Source organism: Saccostrea cucullata, unplaced genomic scaffold (assembly GCF_032062105.1).
Source record: "Saccostrea cucullata isolate Sc308-1 unplaced genomic scaffold, CSIRO_AGI_Scuc_v1 ctg774, whole genome shotgun sequence".
In the NCBI taxonomy this organism is placed as follows: Eukaryota; Metazoa; Mollusca; class Bivalvia; order Ostreida; family Ostreidae; genus Saccostrea; species Saccostrea cuccullata.
This window is the reverse complement of record NW_026929681.1, coordinates 120,139-133,000: the sequence shown is the minus strand read 5'-3', so window position 1 is coordinate 133,000 and position 12,862 is coordinate 120,139. Positions and strand designations below refer to the sequence as shown.

The 12,862-nt window shown below is 31.5% G+C and overlaps 1 protein-coding gene across 1 annotated transcript in view; it reads left to right on the top strand.

The window, feature by feature from the left end:
* Positions 1–506: 506 nt before the first annotated feature.
* The window catches only part of LOC134281777 (uncharacterized), a 61,264-nt gene continuing 48,908 nt past the window's right edge, over positions 507–12,862 (top strand). The window contains exons 1-12 of the mRNA XM_062764205.1: positions 507–570; positions 1,681–1,914; positions 2,296–2,550; positions 3,259–3,393; positions 3,696–3,833; positions 5,360–5,485; positions 8,655–8,792; positions 8,894–9,034; positions 9,169–9,303; positions 9,507–9,647; positions 9,741–9,855; positions 9,968–10,133. Of these exons, the coding sequence (XP_062620189.1) occupies positions 507–570; positions 1,681–1,914; positions 2,296–2,550; positions 3,259–3,393; positions 3,696–3,833; positions 5,360–5,485; positions 8,655–8,792; positions 8,894–9,034; positions 9,169–9,303; positions 9,507–9,647; positions 9,741–9,855; positions 9,968–10,133 (1,788 nt within the window). The remainder of the gene's footprint in view (positions 571–1,680; positions 1,915–2,295; positions 2,551–3,258; positions 3,394–3,695; positions 3,834–5,359; positions 5,486–8,654; positions 8,793–8,893; positions 9,035–9,168; positions 9,304–9,506; positions 9,648–9,740; positions 9,856–9,967; positions 10,134–12,862) is intronic.

The window sequence follows — 12,862 nt, the reverse complement described above, 5'->3', positions numbered from 1 at the left end:
TTTTATTCAACATAATCATCTTTAGTTATATGTAATTTCCACGACTTTGCCTCTGGACGTGATAAAATATGTATTTGTTACTTCTAGGGCTCTAATATTAATGTAACAATTCTAGATAATAAACATATTTACAAAGCTGCTATCAGTTAATTTCGTCGAAATCTTTTAAATAATCATTCAAAAAAAAAAAAAAAAAAAAAAAAAAAACTATAGAAAACATTTAGTATAAATATCCTATTATGTCAAATTCTCTCAATCGCCTTATTTGTTGTATAATATTCAAAATTTTGACTTACATGATATCACTTTCATCTTTCGTTTGTAACACGACGCAAAGTGGTTCACGCCGATGCATTGGGAGCTTTTTATTCATAACAGGTTATTAAACATTTATAAATGTAAAGCTGATCTTTTTTTAAGATTCATGCCAACAGGTATAATTTAAAATCGCTTTACTTACACCTCTGTCACCAACCAATTTTACTTCCTCGATCTGTGTTCATGAAATGGCGTTTACTAATGTTGCAGTTGTTTTATTAGTATTGAAAACTGCTTATTCGTCTGGATATGGTAAGTCTGTAAATACTACATTCCAAAGATTTTAAACTGCAAGTTAGGTAGATACAAAATGCATGTGTGTTACTACTCGATATTTATAGCATGTATCCCACCTTGATGAGAATGTTTACTCTGATGTGAATTGATCATATTCATGCACGGATTTAAGGCGTTTGGAGGTTGTTTGGGATGTTGAGAGTTTGGGATATGATCTCTGCATGTTTAGTTAAGATACTTACATGTATGGGGACCTTCGTCCTCCTCCCTGAAAAACGCAAACGCCTTTTCGGTGAAGTTATAGAGGGTCATACAAGTAAAACTGAAACACACCCTCAACCCCCACCACCCTCTCTCATTACGAGATACCTGTAGGTTACTCACATTTGGAAAACGGATTTTACACGACTGTTTTTTCCGTTTATTATTTTTTTTTTTCATCTCAGCAGAAAATTAATTTCGTGGATTGGATGTTTCTACGCTAGGTCTGATACCCCCTTTGAATAGAAATCTGGCTCGGCGCGAGAATGAATATTTACACAATTTGAAAACGTACAATGATTTTTCGGAACATAAAAACATTCAATACAACTTTTGTTTTTTTTTTTCCATTCGAGTCACTTCAATTATTAAAAAAAAAATTAACAGCTCTAGACGATATCAAGATATGCATAAGGGAAGTAAAGAACGATAATGGACACGTTGCTATAAACCGTATTTTTTTTTTCAATATATAAGCAGCATTTTCGCTCACCTATAAATAGATTCCAAAGGAATAACAGAGAAACACGCTTTTTTCTATCATTTTGTGACAAGATATACATATTAAGAAAATGCTTAAACAGTATTTACCATAATTTAATAAAAAATATCCTCATGTAACACAAATGCAAACATCAATGAAGCTAACAAAATGCGATTGTTTACAGAGGGTTGTCCAAATGTCGCTATTTGATTGGTCAAACGGCTTAGCACCTTGTTTATTCTGTATTTAAAGCATTTTTTATATATCGTTCTTGACTTCTATATCTGTAAATCGTCCACACCTGTTAAACCAATCAAATTCGTGAAACAGACAAAAATGATCAGGCCTGTACATTTAATCAAGTAATTGTTCATTTCTAGAAAACTTAGCTCTGAGGAAACTAACATGGCAATCAAATACATACAATCCAAAGGACGGACGATTCAACTCACGTAAAGCTGTAGATGGTCTCAAAGATAATCTCAGTGCATGGGGAGGTCAGTGTGCTGTATCAGGCGATGGACACAACACCGCCACCTGGTGGGTAAACTTGACGTCTATTCAAAGTATACAAAGCATACGGATATACTACAGAACAGACAATGCTGCGTGGGGTGAGACTTTCAATTTTTTCGAAAAAAAAAATATTTGAATAGTTTAAGCATTTCCTTTGCTTAAAATAACACCGTAATTGTTGCTGATTTCTCATTTAAATAGAATAAAAAAAAAAAGAATCACTAGATAAATGTGTGCGGTGCTAATGTGAAAAAAGCATGAAATTCTTAAAGGATTGTATCTTTTTTTTCTATTAGGTTTTTGAGGATTATAATTTATGAATTATGATTTATAAAATGATAATTAGGATTTTTACAATTATTTATAATATTCATTGACTTTGAGATTTAAAAACTAAAATCGTGTCAACAGACCAGTGCTACACCTACATGTCACAATTCGTATAAAATATTATTTCTTATATTCGATTTCTTTTTCAGATACGTCAAATGGCTTAACTGCGAGATTTTTAGGATTTTATGTTTACATTTCTAATACAACAAACAAACTTGATGGCTATTTATGCTTTCATGACACAAGCTACAACAGGGCAACTATACCGTCGATTGCCAACATAACTTGTCCTGTTCACGGTCAATATGTCATCTACTACAATGTCAGACCACAGGATGCAGCACGTGCTACTGAATTAAGCCAGTATGCATTCACCGAACTATGTGAGGTGGAAGTTTACGGTAAATACTTTTTTTCTTAAATTCTTATAAAATTGCTTGCTAGGTGCAGTGCTTCGAGCGTCTACTTAAGACTCATCAAGGTGATCAATGCATCACTGGTTGGAATCCAATTGTCGGCCTTGGAGAGTGGTACTTTCGATGAGATTGTAAAACCAATGTCTCGTGTCACAAAAGGTGTTGGCATTAAAAAAAACTTTCTTGCTGAATGAGCATGACTGCCAAGTATAGGTATAAGTTTGCAGCCTTTAGCTGGCATGTGATAACGTTTCCATATAAGCGATAAAAATCATAAGAAAAAGTTTGATAACTTAAGATTATTATTATAAGTGCATGAAGTGCGCTGTTATTCAAAACTACAAATGTAGGTATCTAATAAACATAATAAAACATAACTTATTCCTCATTACATTCTGTATTAGTCCTGGACTTAGATGTATACTGTTGTTTCGCCTGATATTGAAGTTTCAGTACGGTACAGGATGTTATTTGGCAAAGACTGTAGAATAACTTTGTTGATACTTGATTAAATAAAAAAATTTTTTTTTAATTAATGAATTTATTTTTGCTAGGTCTTAATACTGTTTTCAGTGATATCATTTTTGTTATGTAACAAATTACAAATGTATATAACAGTGCTGAAATGAAAAAACTGATCTTTTTTTTTCAAAATCTTCTTGAATTTAAGAAAACCAAAACCTTTAATCCTAGGTTGTAAGTATACAGGATACTATGGACCAGATTGTTCCCTCCCTTGTCGTGATACCAACTGTCGTTATTGTCACATAGAAACAGGTGCTTGTCAGGGATGTAAACCTGGATATCAGGGTCATCAGTGTGAACTGCGTAAGTGAAATAATAAATATCATTTGAAGTGTTTATTGCATAAATAACAAAAATCCTTGCTGAATATTTTGGGAGTACCATATTCTTTTACATCTTTCAATATATTTGAAAGGGTCATTATTCCCAGAATTACCAAAGGCATTTGATTTTTTTTTTGTCTAACCATGTTAATAATCTGACGGACTTTGCTTTTTCTCAGCGTAGCTTTATTATTTTTATCAAGTGAATTCTGTTTTATTCATAAGACTCGATAACTCTCAGGCACAATTATTGTTATTGATATTCGACATTTATTAAATAAGCTTGTAGCCGTTCGTCCTATGGAGAAATCTGCTCTACGAAATGTGGTAACTGTAGTGAGGGCAGAATATGTCATCATGTCAACGGAAGCTGTACAAACGGATGTGACGTCGGAGTTTATGGGGACAAATGCAAAACACGTAAGTTCGACAATAATTTGACTTATTGATCAAGTGATTAGATAATTGATTAATTATATATACTGATTTGCATACTCTGTCCCTCACTTACATGTATACACTTCAATCATTTATTGATTTATTTTAAATTATACCCTCCGAGAAATGAAATCATTTTGTTACTGCATAAGATATCTTGTTATAGAATAAACTTAGTTAGAATGAAAAACATTTCTACACAAATTTCAAACCCAAATTTGAGCTTCAATTGTCGCTAAGATATTGACTTACATGTATGGATAATGCGTCTATAGAGTTTAGATTTATTTGCACAGTAATTGGTGTCAAATTAAAATTCATAATTTATTAAAAAAAAGTATAAAATGTTTTTTTTTAAAAGGTGCTCTTTTGCCTTAAAATCATAAATTATTTTCACTAGATGAATTCAATTGCAAAGTAAGTTTGTAATGGTATAAGCGTTTAACATGTATTTTGATAATATAAAATATTCATGTAAGAAATTTCTTTCTTATAGGAAAATATCTGGATACCATTTCTCTAGAAATCAAACCGTCACGTTCAAAATCAGTTAACTTTCCATTTTTTGTAATTCTATTACCCTGAAAATTTAGATTAGTAATCTAAATAATAATTTAATGTTAGCCGAAAGTTCCCATTCAATCAAATATTATATCAGTTCCGAATCAAGGAAAAAAGTAGGATTCAGTAAGGATATAAGAAAAAAAAAACAAACTGAAATAGACCGCAAAGATTCAATAATAATTGGAGATAATGACTTCCGGAAATGTGATTATGGGGTGTTTTAGGATTTGAAATATGAAAAGAATCTGCAAGAGAAATGCTTTATTTCATTTTTGACATTTTTTTAAGAAAACTGAAATTTTATACATGTTACATTTTTTAACCTAAGAGTTAAAAAAATGTTAGCCACAAATTTATTTTCCGTAAACAAGAAATTTATTTAAAACATTTTAATTCAGTGTAAGATTCGTGCTAAACATAAAAAATAATGTTTATTGTCTGAAATGTAAAGTCAAATATAAAACCAAACGGTCAAATCTATTTTTTTAATAAAACATCTATCATTTTATGTTGCTTTATAAATACAGACATATTTGAAATACGTTAATGGACCCTTATTGTTCTACATGTTTAAATATCTTTAAATTCCCGAAGATGTTTACATTGTTTAACTGCTTTTTGTTTTTTGTTTTAAAAAGATTTTTACAAAGATGAACGTTTAAAATTAAAGAAGGGAAACAAGATAAAAATTACAAATTTTCTTTATAAGGACAAATGTGAATTCTTGGTACTAAAACCGTTAAACACGTTGATTTTTATTTTTTTGTTTTAAAATGAAAACAAAGTTTTTATTTTTGTATTTTTATTGACATAACCCAGAAACAGCATTCTTAGAGATTCTATCTTTATTTCATGGTTTTAGGATTGACCACTGAATAACAAATGTTATTTTATGTTTTGAAATAATTCTTATTTAGTTTTAAATCATAACCTTTAATTTTCAGCATGCCCCGTCGGTTGGCATGGCCATAACTGTTCTCAGATGTGTAACTGTGATAAATGTGACAGATTTTCTGGACAATGTGCATCTCCCTGCTACCCAGGATGGGAGGGACTCGTTTGCAAAGATGGTACGCTTTATTTCATAATGTTTACTTTCTTAAATAATTCTCCTTTTTTATCATAGTGTAAATACCTTCCGTACGAAATAAAGTAATAATTAAAGACCTACTTTCTGAAGCACAATTATTCCGACTTCGATGCAATAGAGGTTCCCTCCTAATGTTTTGAGCAGATTTTTATTTTATTATTTCAACATAACTATGAAAATGTTTTCATTCCTACATATACAATAAATTTAGATTCCACCATGCCTCACTATATTCAGCTAAACCGTCATGACTAAATTGCCTACCAATAACATTAAGTGGAGACTGTATTTTGTGGCTGAAGGGTGTTTAGATGAACATGATAGATTTTTCACGTTTGGTGTATTTATAATGTGTGAACTTGGGGTTTCTTTTTTACATGCTGCCTGCCCACAGAGTAATTTTGTGCAGAGGACTGTTTCATATTGGTCTAAAATTAGCTATTCAATAAACTGTCATGAATTATATCACCATATATTTGCTAAATGTACGAAGTGTAATGTATACTGTGAAAATGACGAAAAACTAACTTCAATTACAACTTAAAATCAGCGCTATTGTAGCGATATCTAAAAAACAACATCACAGACAGCCAATTTAAATTTTCTTTTCTGAATATAATGGTATTGCTTTCAAAACATTTTTTTTTCGCATGTTAATTTGTTATGCCTGAAAAATGAAAATGTTTGAGTGCAAAAAGCTAAATTGATTGAAGATGCGCAGTAGTATGAAAGGTTCTTCATTATAGCAAATTTTAATGTGTCTGTTTAAGATCAAATAAGATTGTATTTGATCTCGTAGTTTATTTGAACAGAAAAATATTGAAAGAAAAACTGTAAAATAAATAACGTAAAATTTCATTGCAAAACGGTCATACACAGTGCTCGCTAGCGCCCCAAGAAGCTCATTCACCCCCCCCCCCCCTTTTTTTTTATTTTTAATAAAAGTATGGATATAACTCCTGAAATTATACTTGATAACAAATATCAATACTTTTGATGGAAGAATCCAACCTCCTTAAAAACGATGTTTGAAATGAAATAAGATATTGTCAAACTAGAGCGGATTATATTCTACAAGAGAATTTTTTTCGAATGCTAATAAGGAAAGGTTTTATTATAATCATTTGCGTATTGTTTTGTTTTTTGTTTTTTTTTTTTTTTTTGTTTTTTTTTTATCAGATTGTTTTTTTAAATACAGATCAAATACATTGGTAATTAAAGTAAGGTCTTTTCACAAGAAAAAATGTAAAATATAAAATCCTAGCACAACCTGGTCAAAGGAAATAACCAGTGTTAACGTTTTGAAAGGTAGAACAAACTCCGGTTGCAAGGCCAAAAGCTCAAGGTTGTTGGTTTCTAAAGAAAGACATCGTCTCAAATATTACAAAATGGAATATAAAAGTTCTCGTCCTTTTATTATATTAAAAGTTTTAGACATCGTCAAAGTTTGTAAAAAGTATGTCAAACTCCAAAGGCAAAGTCAAATGGTCAAAGTTGTTGATATCCAATAAAACTTATTTTCACAAGGATTAAATATACCAAGTATCAAAGTCATAGCCCTTACTCTTCACATGTAATGACCAAGGTTAAAGTTTGTAAAATGTGCTGAGAGTATGTCAAACTCTAAGGTCAAGTTCAAATGGTCATAGTTGAAGGTATTGGGCAATTACATAGGAAAATAAATAAATTGCAATCACTTTCCAAAAACCATTTATGGGTTTTGAAATGTAATTTATTAAATTAAAATTACTTTACAAATGGAATTTATCAAATTACAAATTACATTGAAGATGATGTGTCTAAAAGTAAATTGTCCTGCACATTCCTTTATATTTGCTTGTTGGGTTGTTACCTCCTTTCCATGTGTGTTGTAAAAATAGTTTTTGAATAGAGAACATAGGATAGCAGTAAATTAACATTTCATTTTTTAGTAATTTTATTATTTAATCTATATTTACTTAAAACACTCTTATATAAATATGATCATATGATTTTTATTATTCTCAGGAATTTATCACAGTGTGACACATTTCCTAAAAATAGACCCAGACTACTTTTCACACAAACGGGAAATATCTGTTTCTATATTGTCCGTGATCAAACTTGATTAAAAGTTCTTCATTATCAATAATTATAAACTGTTTTCTTTTTTTTTAATTTAAAGTGACAGGCAAAGATGAATGTTCTACTTTTTAAATTGTACCTGTATATGCATTTATTATTTTTTTTATTGTTTACAATTAACTCAAGTCATTGTTGCTGTAATGTTCATTGTAAGGAATATACCGTAGATTTTACAAAAGTTGCCTGAGCTGTATTATACCTGTTTGTTTGATATTATTTATCAGTCTAATATAATAGATTTTTACTGTTATAATTTATTGCTTATGATATTTTCTATTTTCAATGCGAAACATAATAATTTAATGATGAAATGTAGGCCAAATAAGCTTTACAGTTAATACGCATGGACTTTCTATGTATACTTTTTGTGTATACCGGTAGGAATTAGCGTTTCGCACGGTCTGCATGACCATGAATACTTCGGCATGTCAAATAAAGTCGAAATTCAATTATAGTGTATACAGATTCCATTGATATATTTGTTTAAATTAATAAGAAAAGGTCTTCAAATTTTGACCGTTTACGGTAGCTCAGTCGGTAGAGCGCTCGCTCCGTGATCGGGAGGTTGAGAGTTCGTATCTCGGCCGCGACAGACCTAGCCATTAAAATTGGTAGCAACTGTTCCTTCGCCATGCGCTCGGCACGTTGAAGTGAAAGTTGCGGGTCCTTCGGATGAGACCTTAAAAACCGAGGCCCCGTGTCAGCGGCAGGCGTTGGCACGATAAAGATTCCTCACTGCTCAATGGCCATGAGTGCCGAGTAAAGGTCAAAATTTGAAGCCCTTCCCCGGCATACGGTGACGTCTCCATATGAGTGAAAAATTCTCGAGAGGAACGTTAAATAATATACAATCCATAAATCAATCAAATTTTGATGTTGAATCAGCATTCAGGGCTAATTATATTGACACGTTGGTTTCTTTTTGTGCAAATTCTTCCGGTCACTAGTTGGAATCGTTTATTTAAGTATTAAATACAATTCTTTACTATATTTGACTAAATAAGTATATTAATTGGATTTGAAAGAATGCAGTAGTGGTGGATATGGTCAGGCTTGTGGACAGAGATGTGGAGCTTGTCTTGGATATAAACAATGTCACCACATCAATGGGTCTTGTCTTGATGGTTGTGATGCGGGATTTGAAGGGGATGTTTGCAAAACCGGTAACAATTTATTGACTTCAGTTAAGTATTTATTTTTTTTTTTCAAAATGCGTAAACATTCTAGCAGACTTACCAGATGCACATTAGAAAATATATATTAGGTTGTTCACCTGGAAAATTTGGTATCAACTGTGAGCAGCATTGTAATGAAAAATGTGGTGAACCATATCAATGTAACAGAGCGACAGGAGAATGTGAGGGTGGATGTCAACCAGGCTGGGAGGGACTTCAGTGTGAACAAGGTACAAAAATTTAAGTCCAGCTATGGTTAATGAACCGGAATTTCCTTTTTTAAATGAATGATTTTATTGTGAATTTAATTTTTCTGATGAAATTCATAAATGAAAAAAAGTGGTCAAGTGTATTTTTTTTTCAGTTTGTAAGCAAAATAGGTATGGTAAAAACTGCTTTCAATCATGCGGATTTTGTCAGGACTCAAACTGCCACCATGTGAATGGCTCTTGTCCAGGAACATGTTCGGATGGATATCAAGGAACTTTATGCAATGAAAGTAATTCAACTTTTATAATTGATGTAGAAAAAAAGGAATAAACATTACCACAGGAATTTAATGCTTTTTAATAAAAGCTTTATCATTTTGACACATAACTATAAATGGAGCAAAATTACATTAAATGGTTTTAAACTAAAATCAAACTTTTTTTTTGTTAAGTTATTTGTAAGATAAATTGAACCTCGAACGTTTACTGACAGTATGTAAGACAGGATTTTATGGCGAAAATTGCAAGAGAGAGTGCAGTCTTTTCTGCAAGACATCACGTGACTGCAACCACGTGACTGGACATTGTAATGACGGATGTATCGGCGGATGGCAAGGTGCTATGTGTTTGCAAGGTTAATAGTTTTTCATAGTCTATATAATATTATCACAACAATCAATGCAATAGCAATAGATCAGAAATAACTGTTTTGATTTCCTTTATTCAGTTGCAGAGAAAAAGGATGGTGCTGATTGTCAATCAAGATTCTATGGTGTTCTTGCCGTTCTCTGTGTTTGTCTGATAATAATCGTCATTTTGATTGCTTATATATGTTTCTATAGGTATGATGTCTGAAAAATATTTGCAAACATTTCTTCTCTCTCTCTCATATTTTAAAATTCATAGTTATGTGTAATGACGATTCTTTCAAATATATTTTATACACCCATGTAGATGGAGTATGGAAGGAAAACTAAAGCAACTGAGGTATAAGGAAGATAAAAAGACTAAGGTTGCAGCATTAAACATGGACATTATCTCTAGTAAGGTTGACGAAGACGAAAAGAACGGATATCAGGAGCTGGGGGAACTGGCGTTATCATCAGATTACGATCGTATCTGAACTTTTGCATCTTGTCAAATATTTCAGAGTTATACAATTAAAAAGTCATTTCAGAAATAAAACAAATACAATAACAAACATGTAACTCTGGAGTTCAGTTTATATGCTGACTATATTTCTTTACCTGTGTTTTGAACGTTTATATTCATAGCTAAGAGTATATATAAAGATCCATGTTATGAAAGCAATTGTTTTATAGAGTTTTGCATATTTGCATTTTATTTGAATCTTATTTCCTTTCAACCCCCCCTTCTCTCTCTCTTTCTTCAAAATACAATTTTTTGTTTCTTAAGTGGTTTATGTTGATTTTTTTAAAAACAAAGCAAACAAATCCAGACTGTTAAACCTGAACGTTTTCAGGCAAGGATTTGTTTTAAAACCAGAATTTTGACAATTGTGTATCAAAGCTGACAAAATAACTGTGAAAAGTGTCATCAAAACTCAAATACATAAAATACTGGAAATATATCTGAATCTAATAAATATGCATTTCATCCAGTAACTACTCTAATTTAAGGGACTTTTTTTTACATAAGTGTATGTGTAATTTAGGGTATGACGTTCATTTTGTAAAATGGTATCTTAATTTTTTTTTTTTGAAATAATACCACTTATACGAGCCTGTCTCGGATAAGTGAGTTTATTTCAGTAACCCTATGTCCTTCCATTCCGGATATCTTAAGCCCTTACAGGTATATAATTATATGTACCTTTAGTCCCAACCTATCAATCCGGAAAATTTAGGTCCATATACATATACTAGTCTTATACTTAGTTGTTTCCTCCTCTTCCTTTCTTGATTAATCGATAAAACGGTAAGGTCATGGAAAATTTTGCATAGGCGTCGGAACCGGGGGGGGCTAGGGGGGGCTTTTTTTTTTTTTGCTTGTCAGGTTTTTTTGGAAGTACAATTTTTTTTTTTTTACACTTAGCCCCCCCCCCCCCACTTTCAATTTGCTTCCGACGCCAATGTTTTGTGAAGTTGAATTGTTGCAACATTTTAATTTTCGTAATGAAATAAGTTTCATTTCATGAGTAACTGTCATGGTTTGTGATTTCTAGCCAAGTTAGACGTGCCGATGGTGTAATTTTACTTTGGATTTTGCCCGAGATTTTTTGTTAAGATCAAACCGACAAACGTCGGCCAATTGGTTGAATTTACACTATATGTTATAATTTGAATGATAGATAACAGCAATATGAAACATATGGAAGTCAAGGGATGGATTAACTTTTGTAATTATTTTTTAGGAGTAAAAAGTAATCAATTCCCGATTCGCTTATGGGTTGGGGGGGGGGGGTCAAGCGCAGAAATATGAAGCCAGGCATACTAATCCGTTTTAAGCTTTGTTTTCCAATGTTATGAAGCCTGAAGAAGGTACTTAGTACTTGCACATTTTGCCAAAATTTAATAGTCTTTAAATGTCCTTGACTATTGAACATTCACGAGGATTGCGTCACTTTCACTTCTGCAGTAATTAAAGTACTGAAAGTACCGAAAGGATGTTGGTTAATATCATCATTGTTTATATGAGTCATTTGCAGTTTGGTATCTTTTCATTTATTTGCAGGTCTATGGGAACATTTTATGAAAATGCATAAAGGCATAAACAGATAATATATTACCGAAAAATAAAAGGACATAGTGTTATATGAACTGATTTTTCTCTTAATTTTTTTTTTTTGGAGGGGGGGGGGGTATTAGGACCTTTTTTTTTTTTTTTTTTTTTTTAAAGGGGGTGAGGGGTCTCTCAAAATTAGGATACTCAATAGTTAACCATGGAAATTGTTGTTGTCCACCTGGTCAACGGCTATAAAAAATACAATTTTAAGAGGCTTTTAGAGTGAGCTTTTTGCCTCAGGGTAACTAAGGTTCTACATATTGTAGACAAGAAAGATGTAGAATTTGGCTTCATAAACCGTAGCATAAAGCAGCAACAATCAATCATTCATATGCCTTAGAATAGATATGCTGGTTTCAGCCACAAACAAGGAGCAAATTATATTAGTACAAGGCGTAAGAGTCACCCAAGGGTAAGAAGCTGTGTCTCGAGATTCATACTGGTCCTTTAAAAATGAAATTTAACTTCACAAATTGATAAGAAAATAAATCATTCTGCTCAGATTGAGTTTTCGATAACTTGATAGGATTGACTGGAATGCAAATTAAAGTTTGTAGATAAGCATTTAAATAAAAATGTTAATAATTTCAATTTCTAATAGGACTAAATTCTCTACCCTTAAATGTCGTAATACTCTGACATATTAAAGCATTTTATAGTCAAGCAAGCATTGCCAAGAAGAAACAAAATTGAGTAACTTAGCAGTACTTAATTAACAAAGATTGCATTGGGGAAAGTGATCTTTAAACAAATAAAAATTAAAATAAAGAATATTATATTAAATGCTGGGGTGGAAGGATGTATGAAAACAGTAGAAATAGAATGGCAATTAGAAAATAAATAAATTAGAAAATAGATAAGTAAATAAATAAAAAAATAATAACAATAATAAAATAAAATATTTTAAATGAATTCTTTTAATCAATTTAAATGAAGGGAGATAATTCTTACCAAAATTTAAAGTAATAAATTACGACACATTTACCCTTACATGCTAAGCCTAATGGTAATAAATGAGAGTTATTTCGAAATTAATTAAGTATTTAACAGTAACACATCTTTAATGTATTCAATGTCACAGACCTACAGCATACTCCAGACTCT